This window comes from Scomber japonicus, chromosome 15 (assembly GCF_027409825.1).
Source record: "Scomber japonicus isolate fScoJap1 chromosome 15, fScoJap1.pri, whole genome shotgun sequence".
Lineage (NCBI taxonomy): Eukaryota > Metazoa > Chordata > Actinopteri > Scombriformes > Scombridae > Scomber > Scomber japonicus.
The window spans coordinates 21,041,542-21,056,483 of NC_070592.1; the positions used below are offsets into that span (position 1 = coordinate 21,041,542).

Below are 14,942 nucleotides of genomic sequence, written 5' to 3' on the forward strand. Positions count from 1 at the left end.
TTTAGTACCAGAGATTTAGTGTAGTGGGCATTACCCCACTGAGGGTAGATAGGGCCTCCATGGTATAAGATGGAGCAGATGATAGGCCGTATCAAAATATTGAAATTAATATTAAAAAAATCATAAATATATGACAATAAATGTGCACATATTGATTGAACACACAGGCTGTCATTGTTGCTGATGTACTAGGCTCGATTTTAACAGATTGGTATCTGTGCACCTGCATCCACTTGAAGCCACTTTTGTTCATGATCCTTAAAATCCTCTTTGAACAACTGGCCCTCTCCTCCCACGAGGCCTTCTGTCTATGATGCATTCAATCTCATTTGTTTGCAGTGTGTGTCATCAGTTCTTACTGTGTTTTAGAGAATGACTACTCAAAATTCTCTTCAAAAAAAGCACATAAAAGCATCGGGTCATATCTGTGGCAATTTGCTCAGTGACTTCAATATCATTTCATGCAGTGAATGATAAAGCTTTTCTTACTGGCTTCTAAACGTTTTATCGCATTTTGACTTGAAAGTATTCTTGATCTTTCTTGATGTCTTTGCATGTATGGTTGTTTGCCTTTTTTATTTCATGTTTTTATTTTTTTCCCTCTCAGCCTTTGTTTGTCTGCACTTCTGACCACTGATAACACAAATTCAAATAATGTTCAGATTTGATGGCATTTATTGCTCAGAAATAAGCAATGAGGCAGAGCTTGGATACAGGGCATGCAGCTTTACTCATGCTAACATCAAGTCGAAAATGGACTAAAGTATACCTATGAGGCGAGTTATCTCATAAATCAGTTTTGACAGTGTTTGCCAGCTGTTAAAATTAGCTGATACAGTTCATTCTTATATAAATTACTGCAATGTAGAACATTTTGCTTAGCAGCGAAGTCACTGATTTAGAATGTTTCCCATATACAGTCTTTTTGCTGCTTCAAATAGAGGAATAACGTCAGCTGAATTTGCTCATATCCAATGAAAAATTATGAGCGTCATAAGGTTCAATGCATACTTCTTTCTGTATTCTCTGTCCTCTACTTTACTACTGTATGCTTGCAGTGGATTGAAGGTTGCTTTGCATGAAGGACCTTGGTAACACTTCACTATACATGTGCTAGACAGGTGTAGGTGTTGCTTTTCACACTGGCTTTATCTCCATACAGCTTAAATCCCTATATCCAGACCTTCACTTTTAAGAATTCAAAGCATGTTTAACCTTTTTTTGTTGTTGTTGTTTCTTAACGGGGTGCAATTGGCTTTCATAGCACTGCCCTTTCAGTCAAGAGTTGGTGCCAATTTATTCTCTGTAGACATAAAAGGTCAATTTACGCTGTTGTTCAGGAAGTATTTTCCCATTTTTTTTCTTAACAGCTGCAACATAATTCGACTAGCAATTAGGTGACAAACTGGAAAACATTGTAATGTTATTGCAGTGGTCACTGTGTGTGATTTAGCACAGTTGAGAAATAATTTGTCTCAGTACGGCATTGAGTTTTTTGCCACACAGGCAGCATGGATGGCAATGTCAGTCAGTGGGTCCACCACTTTAGAATGAACTGAAATATCTCCACAGCTGTTGGAGGGATCGCAATGGAATTAATTTATGGTCCCCACAAGATGAAGCCACCTGACTTATTAAGCACCACAAGCAACTCCTCCAATGAAATGTCTCAACATTTGCTGGATTGGCACAAACCTTTGTACAGATGTTCATTGCCCCTAAAGGACGAAGCCTGCCGACTTTTAGGATCCCCAGAAACTCTATTTAGGACTGTGAGCAGGTTAAGTCACTTATCAAATATAATGTATCAACATCTACTGCATGGATTGGCACAAAGTTTAGCTCAAAGCACAACCTTACAGAATTGCTTGCATGTATAGAGTATGTCCTCGCTCAGATTGTGGCTCAGGTTGATCAAAGTCAACTGTATAATCATTATGTGCACTAAGGGGTAACTACCTGTCAAAATGAAGCCAACTCAACATCCATTTAATCAAAATGTATTCTTTGTTGAAGTAAGGCTCAAACAACAGATGTGTAGATCATCACAATGCTATCAAAATGGATTATTCTATGTATATTTACACATTTTAGCATTGTTTTTGATAATGCCGGGTTAATATCTTTGCAGTATACATGTGGGATCTGTTGCCTATAAACCAGCTTTTCTTGATAAGGGGTTTAGGCAGCAGCTTCAGGCTCTTTCAAATGCTATGACAAAAGTAAAAAAAAAAGCCATGTCCTTTTAATCTATCCTCGCAAGTGAAACCTTACTGATAATTTAATAATTCTATGAGCCCAGCGGGGTCCACAGCAGCCGTGTGTAGATATAGCTGCAGTGGATCTTCAATAATAAGATCAGGGTTTGTTCCAACTTTGTGAGTGAAACAAAACTGAAAAGTCAAAGCTGGCTTTTTGCTGAAAGCCAACAATTAAATCCATCAAAACAAGATGAGGGTCAGCAGTCAATTAAGCCTGAAATTCAGCAAGCAAAATAAAGAGGTCACAAATAGTGTGTATTTGTGGGCGTGTGTGCTCGTGTTATCTTCAGCGACCCCCTGTTGCGAGCTGTCAGACAGTTTCTCATTAACCCAACTTCCTATTTGCTGCCAGACTGGTGTAGAATACTTGATGTGCGTGTGTCTTTGTTGCATGTAGACAGACAATATGGTGTATGTCAGGAAATGAAAAGCGTGCATGCTTTCACATATGCAGGCACAGTAAACGTCAACCAATATGCATAAATCAATACATAACACTTTCCTCTATCTGTCCATGCATGTGTAGTACTAGAGCCCATATGGCTATGTTTTACTTGTGTGAACGAAGCCATTTGTAAATACTTTACTTGACATCTCTTGGGGTTTGAATTCAAAACTTGCATGCTTTTTTATAAAGTAAGCACAGTGGATCCCACATGCACATGTTTTAAAAGGGGAATCTCAGTCTAACACAAAGCCACTCTTTTCCTCAAAGGTAAAAAAGTGCACACATTTTCGTACTTTCCCTTGCACCGTCTTTCTCCTATCTCTCTCTGTTTCTCTAAGGCACACACAGACACACACACACACAAACACAATTTCACATGCCATGTTGCTATCTGTCAAGCTGTCTCTAGGCTTCATTGCTGTGACACGTTTTCCGATCTTCATTCTTTGAAGTGTCACTGTGCAGATGATGATCATTGGGGAATTGTACTCACATCTCATTACTGACATTATGAGTTGAGTGTGAGTTGTGTGTGTGTGTGTGTGCGTGTCTGCATTCCTTCTTGTTCAGATATATTTTTGAGAATTGACGTTGATACATTCTAGTCATCAAGTGTCGCATTGATTGCATGAGGATGCCCTGTCACAGCAGCTGTATATTTAGTCTTGATTGATGTATTGTACAGTGCTATGGTTAACATGTTGTCATTGGCGGGTAGTTGATGTAGTGTTTAGCTGTTTATCTGCTTTATTCAACTCAGAATATGGACTTCATAGTATAACTATCTTTTTTCACTTTATTACATAAATGTCAAAATCCAACTGATTATTCTTTTCTTCAGTCAAAGCATGCAAAAGTGAGAGCTCGATGAAAAAGAGGAGGGAGTTATGCCCATAGAGTGTAGCAAAGAACAAGAGGTGCTGTAATTGTAAAATGAGCATAGGGAAATCAAACCACAAATACTTGTGAAAGAAAAGATCTTCCATCATAATCTTTTAATGTGCTGATTGTGTTTTTTTCTGTTTTCTCATTAAAGTTTGATGTAGTGATGAAGGTAGCATGTGTCGGTAGGTTAATAGACAGTTATCCTGGAATCCCTCATTTTAAATGTTACAGTAGATTATCTTTCTGTTCTCCAAAGTTAGGTTAAAATCCAAAATGTTCCTGTGGATACCGTGGATACCGTGAATACAAGAAGCAATAAGCTAGTTTATCGTTTCTCATGAAGTGAAACTGTTGCTAAAGCCTCCCATTGAGATGTAAACAGTGCTCAGATACACAGTATTACCAGTCGAAGCTCATATATTTCCAGTGTACTGAGTGATTTGAAGATTGCAAATCTTATGCAAACCCTAATTCAGTGCAGTCCTTACACAAGCAACACTTTATTAAAATTTCCCTCCATCCACTGTTGAGGGTACTCATTGCTATTAGCTTGAGAGGAGGCAATTAAATTCTCTGCTAAAGCATTAGTGGCGAAAGAATAATGTACACCGTGCTGTCTGTAATATGATTACATTTCATCTTTCCTGCTGTACAGATCTTCATAGCGAGAAGAACAAAATGAACAAGGGTACACTATATCCTGTCTATGAGCAGCATTAATAAAATGTCTTTTTTTTCCCTCACATTTAAATTTAGTTGTTTTGATCCTCCAACAGAAAGATTGTGCTTTGGCCTAAGAAGATGTAGACTGCCATGTACTGCCTCTGAAACACATCTATTCAAAAAGGCATATTATTACTTTAATAGCCTATAGGAGTGATTACATGAACATCATTTTCAGTCATTTTCTCTAGATCACCTACTGTACACCCAGATACCCAAACCTGCAACTAATGCAGTTATGCAGAAACAGGAGCATAATTCCTTTGTAACAGCTTGTGAATACTTTTCATTTCTTTTCATTGTGGCTAAAGGCACACCAGTTTATAATTTAACCCATGTGTCTAGTGGACAAAATGTCTTGTCTTGCATTTCTGGGAGATATTTGTCAGATTAGCACTATTACTAAACCACAATTTATAATACTTTTTAAAAATGTCTAGCTTGTTGGTAAACCTAAATGATCATATTCGCACACAAAATGTGCATTTAACTTTAAATTTTGTCCATGCATTGTTTCATTTCCTGTCATTATTGAAAGCTAACCCAGGAAATACTGATTCTTTTCCCCATCAGTCATGAAGTTGACCTTTTTTACCTCATCAGCACATCTCTGTGACTGCTCTTATGTCCCCTATAATGTTGCCACATCTTTGTGGTTGCTATAAAAGAAGTGTATCCAGGGTTAAACATGAGGTTAATGTGTAGTGCGAGCTGCCAGGGTAATTAGTCCAGTTAGAATCTTATTGATCGACCTCTGCGCTCAACCTTCCATTGAGAGTATTTAGAGGTAAGTGAAAGGGGGGGGGGGGGGCGGGAATAAAGGGAAGAGGAGAAAGATGTCAGGCAATTAAGTGTACAAGGTTCTATTGTATGAGAGTCTGGGCACTGTTCTTCCCTGTAACTTGTTGAGTGTCAAAGCAATTGACCGTTTAATGCTGAATAACCCCAATCCACCATTTGAACCATACTGGTTTTGTTAACCATTAGCCCATCCAACCCTTTCAATTTTTTTCCCAAGGCCAAACTCTTTGGGTATTCTTCCAAGAAAAGGGAGATGGAATTGAAAGAAGAAAGAACAAAGATGACAAAGAAAGTGTTTAGATTGCTAAACACGAAAAAGACTCAAGTGAAGTGACATTGGCCTCTAATGCCAGCGGAATGAAAGAGCCTCGATGTCAGTGTGTGTGAGCGGCGATCACTGCATATTAAAGTGAATGGACACTGAGTGAACTTGGTGAACTTGATATTGAAGTCTGTCTCCTGAAACTTTCTGCCCACCATTCACTCCCTTTTGAATTGGAGCTTCCTGTAGGCGTGTATAGTTATGTGACAGATTTTTTTTTGTATGTGTATTTGTCTCACAGTCACTGTTTATGTCCTATGTGCCACCCACCTCCCCCCTTCTCCCCACCTCCAGGGAAGCTGGCGCCGAAAACTGGGGCACAGAGGGCTGCCAAACGCTCGCGTCAACCACTGTCCACACCAAATGCCTGTGCAGCAGGATATCCACCTACGCCGTGTTAGCGCAGCAAGCTAAAGACCCGGTGAGTCACCAACGCATAGCCTGATGTATTATGTGGGACTTGGGGGAGGGTAATAAGGCAACTACAACCAGGGGCCAAGTCAGTGAGCTGATGAGTTAATGTCGTATAAATTTAGATGACATCCCTGTCAGTTGGAATGTATCGTGAAATACAACAGGCCATGGCTGTCATTTATTGTCTTTATAGAGATGCTTGGGTGGGTGACGCTGGTGTGACTGTTGAGATTTGAGCATGAGGTGCCTTACTTTATGTCAAGTGTCTTGTCTTGTATGTAAAATGGGTGCAGACTGAACCTTGCCATCAGTGTTCAACATTGTCACAGTATAAGATGCGGTTTCGTTGCTGTTTTGTTTTTTTTATTGCTGTTGTCTTCACATTTTTCTAATTCTATTTTGATCAGCTGTCATTTTCTGCCTTATGGAACTTTTCTGAGCATAAACTTAGCAAAGGTCAGAGTGTTCGGTGAGCTACTTCCATGTGATGGAAGAGGATAGGCGTCAAGAGAAAGAAAGAGATTGTATTGTGTCTGTGTGCGATTCTGCCTGCAGCACATAACCTGCACTTCTATAAATAGTTCACGTGGCTTGCAGTGTGTGTTTGACGTGATTAAAGAAGGCTTTTTAGCAGTTTAGGGTAATGCCTGTTCTGATACATTGACCCATTATCCTGTATTGCACTAATGGACATTCAAAGACTTGACAGCATGCCGTTCTCAGTTTACCTTCATCTCTCAACCACCCTCTTTTCCCACTCTTCTCCAGCGGACCCTAATTCATTAACTGTGTAATGTCCCACATTGTCACACCATTTGTTTCGCACCTTCCCTCCACATACACATAACCTAGTTTAATATTTATACAGGTTTTTCAACTCTTTTTTTTCCTTCATTGATGTGTTTTCTTATCACATCGCGTCTTCTATCAGTTTTCCCTCCCCTCCTCATCACCATCACCCTGCTTTTGTCACCTCGTTCACCCTCCTTTTCACCTTGTTAACACATTCAGCTGTTGTTCTCACTTGATGCCACAGCTCCTTGACTGCTTTAGTAACAAAATCTTCCCTTTAGTTTTGGTTGTTAATTTGTCTCCATTAGGCATGGGCCGGTATGAGATTCTGGCGGTATAATAAAAGAAAAATAAAGACAGACATGTTAATTTAACCTGAATCTGTAATGACAGTGTGAGGGGTCGTGATACTCTACACTGCAGCTGCTCCACCTGAGGGATTTCTGACCCGCACTTCCTGTCTTTGACCAGCACTTCCTGTCTTTGACCAGACAAAAAACAGCTCATACTGTACCTAAGGAACGGTATGACAGAAAATTTGGCGGTTTCGGTTATCGTGACTTTTCATATCGCGGTATACCTTGAACACGGTTATCATCCCATGCCTAGTCTCCATGTTTAATTCTTCCTAATGCCCACCATGAGGATGTTGATTATAATAATTCATCTGGGAGTGCAAGGAGATGGCTAAATTTGGCTAAATGTGTTGTTTCACCCAAGAATCTAGAGGACTTTTTTTTTGTGTAGTTTTCTCTCTTTCATGGTTTGGTTAGAAAATGGAGCCAGCAAAGCAGCTCCCCTACTGAGCACTGGAGGGTATTTCCAGGTGTCACAGAGATGGAGAGTGATTGTGAGGAATGGAAGCTTTTGGGTGGGAAATGTTCAACCAAACAGAAAAGGCAGTCAGGTCTCAGCTGGCAGAGAGAACAAAGAAAGACAAAGAAAAGAGAGAAAGAGAGAGAGAGAGACAAAAGAGATGGAAAGGAGATGTTGTCTGCAAGGAATAATGCATTAACAACCAGAGTGTCACTGAGATAAAGAGCTACGTGCTCATGTGGACATCTATCCCTGTGCAACCTTTTCAGTGTAAAACATTACCTCCATACAGCACTCACTGGTGCTGTGCATTATTTTTTCAAAACACATCACTGTTAAGAATGTCCCTGTCGTTATGTACACTCTGCTTTAAGTAACATGAAAAACACATCTCATAGAGGTGTCACTTTGCTCGGTTATCTATGGAACCGAATAAGGGTCATTAATATTTTGAGCTCGTGAAATGGGTTGTGAATGCGTAATAAAGTTTTGCAGCTGTGTAAATATTAAGTGCATGGGTGAAAAAGTTTTTGTCACAGTGGAAATATTTTGTATACATGTAATTACATTTTGTGCAGGACTATTTTCAAAAGTGAGATGTCACAAAGATCTTAGAAATAAACCTTCAACATCATCAGTGACTGCACAACACCATATAGTCATGCAATAACGTCAACTGCTGCTACAGTTGAGTGATTGCTTTGCCTTCAGCTTGTAAAGTTCCTTGTCAGTATTGATGTTACTACTTTGGTAATGCTAGTGGACATTTGCTAACATCCTAAAGCTACATTATTGTTCTATCGTGATTACATAAAGCAGCCTTCCTGAACTTGAAACTATGCATTTGGACAACTGTTTAGCCTTAAAATAACAGCAAATGAACTGTAAGCTAAATAACACAACACATTACCACATTATTAACAAGCCTTATTTGATTCCATAGTTAACTCTGTTACTTCAAAGTTTGCTGTGTAAAGTTTGTGTGTTCAATCCATCATGGCTAGGTATTCTCTCAAGTTTCTTTTATACTCTCATGAATACATTAAAAAGTCATTTGGAACTCACAGAGGCATTACGGTTGCAGAGTAGTGAAGTGGACAGAGCTGCTGTTTCAGAGAGTACTTTTCCTCATTCTTAAGTCCTTTTCATTTCAAGTTATTCTCAATGTTCCACCACATAGAAACTGATAAACAGGTTAAGCTTTCCCTTAATGTACTACTAGCTATTGTGCACACTATACTGCATACTGGCAACGTTAAAATAATGAAAATGCCTGTGTCAGCAGAATGTTATGACAGCAATATGATATGCAGCCCCAAAGTTACTGCAAAGATGGACTGATCTTTAAGTAAGTTGGACCAGATATTGTTATTTTAGTGGCAATCTCACCCACAAATTGTAGCTGACTTTTAGCCTCCCAGTGTATGATGTCCCAGCACCCCTTACACCTCAATTTACCTCTTAGGAGTTTTATGTCCACGTGTTGTTTTACCTTTGATTTTTTATCACAGAGCCTGACATTTTAGAGAGCTGTTCATCTTTCTGGGAGAGCTTCATGCCCATCCAACTCTGAGTCACCCACCGTAACAATACCTAAAGAGAAAAAGAATGGCACTTTGGCAACTCTATTGTGACGATATGTTATGATAGAGCAGGTTTTGTTCTCCTTTTTTTAAGAATGTTGTTTTTCTCAGTTCATTGGTTTGGAATGGAATCAAATAGGCTTGGCAGAAGGGATATATTAATGTAATGTGAAAGGTTTCAATATAGTCCTACTGTGAGATACTATCTGGCTATCCACTACTGTATGTTCAAAGCACTTTAAAAAAAAAGGCAAATATATTAATTGTCAACCAAACAGCTTGTTTGCTGGTCACCTTTGGGTTGATCAGTTTGAGTGACAGCTTCCTTGAACTTTCACTCGGATGGATCGAGTCATTTAATCCATCAAAACGTGGATAAGCCACGTTGCACCTTGCTCATGTCACAAGCAATACAAGTGGGGGGTAATACTGATTGGTCTGATCTGCATAGCCAGATAATATCTCACAAAGTGGAAACCTTTAATATTCAGCTGGCTTTTACTGGAAGGGTTGAGATTTCTTTACCATATTAATGGAGCTATTATTTTATTCCCTTCTTCTCTACCTCTGGATATGCCCCCTTTTCTTTTTTTATTAAGTGTAAAGAGGGTCAAAGTAAGGTGGTGGCCTTCAGGTGAGTAACGGCTCACTTATTCATTATTTCGTCCCTCAAAGCTTGAATTACTTCACAGAGGTCTGGAACCTATTACAAAACTCGGGGAAACATTAATTCCCATTATATGGAAAAACACAATGGCTGCGACCTGTAAGCTGAATGGGTCATTCTAGCAGTTATTTCTGGTTCCTGTGACTCCTCTACCAACTGAACAATATTGACTTTTCCCTCGCCACAGCAAGCAGGTCGTCCGTGTTGGGTGAAAGAAAAGGACTGTGAGGGAAAAAACATTGACTTTTGTGACATTTGGGCCATCTGTGAAGAGTGTGTTAGTCATTAGTGATTCATCATTCAGCCCCGGTGCACCATTAGATCCAGCACTGAGGACCGGAAGGTATGGGTCAGTGTGCTTGTGTCAATGGTTCTCAGTCTGGAGCGGTTGTGTCCAGTGCTGAGTGCACTTTGTTGCTTTAGGGTCCTCCAGAGTTAGCTTTTTTATTTCACTGGAGATTGGATTCTATAAAAGACGAGTGAGAGACAGATTGAATTTTGCTACATGTGAAAAAAAAACGCACCATCCAGACATGCAAACCCAGGGGCAGCCATCGACGTGGGTATGGACGTTTGCGCACGCTCTCGCACGTGCACGCATGTCTGAGCACGCAAACGTGCAGACAATCAAAGACACGCACGCACATATGCTGTGTCCAAGCTGTGTGGCTGTTGGAGCAGAGCTGAGTATCAGCAGCCCAGCTCTGACAGCTTATCCTGGGCCACGGCGCTAGGGACAAGGGGGGTTGAGGATTAACCTCCATGTTTAATAGAAAAGGGAGGGAGGGGAGGGGGAGAGAAAGAGATGGAGGGATTTAGAAGCAGTGCTGCCATTACAGGCCGTTTACAGTGGAGCGAGGGATAGCCAGTTAATCCTGTTTACTTTCTATAGCCTCTGAGATTTCCGTGTATGTGTGTGTTTGTGTGTGTGTGTGTGGATTCTGCTGTGTGTGTGTGTGTGCATGTCTATAGAGAGACCTTCACTATCAGAAACAAGGCAGAGGTTGTTACTTTAGAGAAACGGAGGTGAGAGAGAGAGAGAGAAAGAGGAGTTGATTGAGTGAGGTCATGAAGCCATACAATAAACCCAGGCACTTAATTCCCAAAATGACTGCAGTGGGAATACAAACCCTAAGGATATGTCTGGACTTATTGCCTCTGCAGTCCTCATAGGGATCATGGGATTTGGAGTTGAAGGAGGTATTGGCTTTATAAAAGTCAGTTTAACATTTTCTGCCTCAAGTTAATCAAGTGCGTTATATCTCTCTGCTTCATTTTTGTCAGCGCTGAGGGACACTGCTCTAGTTGTGTTGACACGGAAAATAATTACACTCTCAAGTTTAGTTTTCAAGTGCCTGTCTCAAACTCATTTTCATAGCTACAGGGGGATCCGTGGCTCCACACAGATAACCAGGAATGCGAGTGAAAAGGTCAGTGGTTCAAACAGCACCTGAGACCTTGATCCTGTCAGTGTGGATGAGTACACAGAAAATGCACAATGCGCTAGCTGCAAGTAGAATATAAATAAATTAAAAAAAAACACAACACAGCTGGCACAGTGAAGGAAAGGGGATTGCTTCAGCTTTTCCATAACTCATTTATAAGCCAATTACTGTATCAAAGCAATTTTCTCAAAAGAAAAATATGTTTGTGATGATGTAAAGCGATGTTCACTTCTGCTGTAAAGGATTTCTCACGGCTACTTTTACCTGCCACGCTAACTGCTTTTGGGCCAATCACTCTCACCACAAATGATTGGGTCTACTTGAGATGAATTGAGTCTGTTCCCTCTGCTGTCATTGCTACTCACCAGCACCTAATCAGAATGGAAAAATATTGTAGCTTGGTCTATTATTCAGACTATTAATTAATTGTCTGATATGACTGTGGGAAGGATGATAGGCATGATTGAGGCTCTTCAAGATGGCAGCTCATATTTTAACTTATTCTAACTTAGCTCTAATTTGAACAAAAACAAGGCGCCTGACCTAGATGAAGCGAGACTACAAGGTTAAAGTATGCAAATATCTTGCACTTGTCAACTGTAATTAGAAGATGAGGGTTGCTGGAATTTATGAGAGACTGTGCATGGAACTGCATTCGGGTCCTCGAATCCCTTGTTGCATTAATTGGAGGTTCGCTAGTGACAAGGGAGATGATGAAAGAGTAAACAGGTGAAATAATTTAGCTGTGTCCCTCTGGCTCAAGATGCATAATGTCTCACGGTGGCTGTGTCGCTATGAGATTCCAATGAGATTTACTTGCTAATTAAATATTTCAAAATTGAATAGACAGTAGTGTTGGTTTAATCCTTTTTTAAGGCAAATATTCAAACTTCTGGTTAAACAAGCAGCACAAATCTAAAAAAAAAGGCAATGGGGAAAGAAACTCTGAGGATAAGAGCAGCTTGCTATGATGACTTTTTTAGCCCTCAGGGTTGTCACACACTGACCAGAGGCTTATGGTCTGTCTTGAGGCCACTGAAATGAGACCCTGACAAGTTGAACCCTTGAGGGTCTGCTGAATTGAGTCCATTGAGACAGCCAAATGGAAAACTGAATTGCAGGAGCTGTAGATTACTAAGATATAGAGTTTTACATTTTGTGGCTTAGTCTGCTGGTGTCAACGAGTATCTGAACTTGTGTGGGGACAAAAGTAGACTGCAGATGAACAGAAAAAAATGAAAAAGTCATATGTACAATTATTATATACAATGAACTTTTGAGCATTTCACAAGGGGCATTGCATACTACATGAGTAAATACACGCAAGGGTGGGCATTCGATGTTAGCTCATAGAAGATTTGTAGTCTGAGTTCTGTAGTTCTGTTGAAAAACCTAAAAAGACTTTACCCAACAAGGACAATGAAAGAAGCATCATGATTTTTTACACCTCCATAGAACGTCTGTGGGGGCACGAGGAGGTCAGGATGGATGGAAGGGTCAGCAGCAAGCAAGTAACTTTGAGTTTGCCTGCAGTTTTCTACCAACAGTCAATGTCGGTTTCTTTCAACAATACACAATACTTCATAGACACAACATTCTGACCACAAATTGTCTTCCCCAGGTCCTCAGCTATGGTTAAAAGAAAATAATTTCAATTTTGTTTTTTACTCTGCAGGTTATTGCTACCCAGTACCCAGCACCTGTTAAGTTATTTATGAGAGTGTGTGGGCCTCTTGATGACAGCTGTTTCTTTTAACAGTCACTATGAACTTTTTGTAACCTTTACAAGAAGTTTTAGTTGCCCAAACATAACCAAACCTTACCCAGAGAGGTGGAAATCAATTGGTTTGACAAAAACTCTATAAGAGCTGCAATCAATTAGTTGTTAACTACCAAATTAATCATCATGTAATGTATTCATCGTTTGGCGTCATTCTGTAGGGGAAAAATGATATTTGGTTACAGCTTCTCAAATGTGAACATTTTCTGCTTTAATTAGTCGTTATATGATAAACTGAATGTATTTGGGTTGTGGACTGTTGGTTGGGAGGAAATAAGACATTCAAGGTTGATATTTTTCACCATTTTATGACATGTTATGAACTGAGCAACAAATGTTATTTTCACATTTTGCTTATATTGGACTATGAGACACTACATCAGCAGAGCTGGGGGTTGAATACCTAGAAAGATATACCCTCAATGCAAGCTGTCTTACGGAGTACTCCAAACCCTATTAAAGTCCTCATAATAGGATGCATTTGCAGGAATACTTGGAACAAATGCAGTATTGTGTAATCTCAGCGCTGCAAATCCTCATGATGGATTTGCAGTGGAAGAAATTAAAAAAAGGAGGGGGAAAAAAAACTGTTGGGGAATGATGGGGGTGAGTATGGGGGTAGAGGGGGAAATTGGGGGAGAATCGGAGGCATAGAAGATGAGAAAGGGAGGGGGGCGGTTGCATGATAGGTAGGAGTGGAGGGAGGAGTGTCAGTGAGAGGAGATAAGTAGGTTAAACTTCCTGAGCTGAAAATAGCTATCTTCTCCATCACATGGTAGCCAAGCTGCCCAGGGGAGCCTGGCCATACACAGCAGAGCGTAGCACACACTTTTTCTAATCTGTAGTCTTTCTGCGTGTGTCTCTCGTCTCACACACATGCAAAACACAGGCACATCCAAACTGCAACAAGATATCTATTTAGGGCAGGGCGATTGTGTGACGCTGTAGTCCTGATGTAGGCCTGATGTAGTCCTGATGTGGTGTGTTTATGTATTAGTTTATGGATGTTTCCTTGTCTCATTTGCTTCTTCGTGCTGTAGCATCCTTCCACGTTATGAAGTTAGACGCGTAATCATATCACGCACACAAAAACCTAACTGTATTAAGAAAACAGCGTTAGACAAATTGACACAATGAAGAGCTGAGGGACAATTTGTGCACATATATTGAATAAATTACATGTAAGAGTATAACTTATTCCATTACTTGTCTGGTAGAGGATAATTTAAGACAGAGAGGAAAAGAAAATTCAATAGATGGGTGTGTGTGTTTGTGTGTGTGTGTGTGTTTGGGTATGACTTTAGTCACTTTCAGGGACACAAACCAGACTTAAGTTGATTGGGGACGGCTCGTGCAATCAGAGACAAAAGCTGTGTCCCCTGTTGGTCAAACCCAGTTTTTTGGGTCAGTGGTTAAAGTTAGGGTAAGGGTTAAGGCAAATAGTGGTTGTGGTTAGAGTAAGGGAAAGCCTACAGGAAATGATTGTAAGTCTATATAAATACCCGAGAAGTGACTTAAGTAAACCTGTGTGTGTGTGTGTGTGTGTGTGTGTGTGTGTGTGTGTGCGCCTTTTGTTCCCCATGCATCCTCAATGTTTGATCTGTCAGATGTCAAAAAAACACAAATGCATGTGTATCCTTTGACCTTCCTCTCTACATTATATCAAACACAGCACGTCTTTGTTGTCTCCCGTTCTCCTCCCAGGCCTCTCCTTTCCAGAAGCAGATGCTTGTCATATCCTACCTATTTCTCTTTTTTTTTATAGTGGGTCTCTACTTTCTTGTGAGGCAGTTTTGATTATGTTTCACCTCCATTCTCCTCCTAGTGTGTTTGTGTGTGCCGTATTGGTATTCCAGCCTATTCCACTTTCATCTGGAGAAATTGGCTTCCTTTGATGGGCCGGGGAAAACCACTAAAAGGGAAGCTTTGACTCTCTCTCGTTTTCTTTCTCCGTATCTATTTCTTCCTCCCTCTTCTCTTTACTTTCTCTTAGTTGTCCTTAACT

At 40.2% G+C, this 14,942-nt stretch overlaps 1 protein-coding gene across 1 annotated transcript in view; it reads left to right on the forward strand.

Moving 5' to 3' along the window:
* adgrb2 (adhesion G protein-coupled receptor B2) overlaps positions 1 to 14,942 on the forward strand; it is a 146,012-nt gene that overhangs the window by 83,605 nt on the left and 47,465 nt on the right. Inside the window, exon 16 of the mRNA XM_053334205.1 lies at positions 5,735 to 5,861. Coding sequence (XP_053190180.1) covers positions 5,735 to 5,861 — 127 coding nt within the window. The remainder of the gene's footprint in view (positions 1 to 5,734; positions 5,862 to 14,942) is intronic.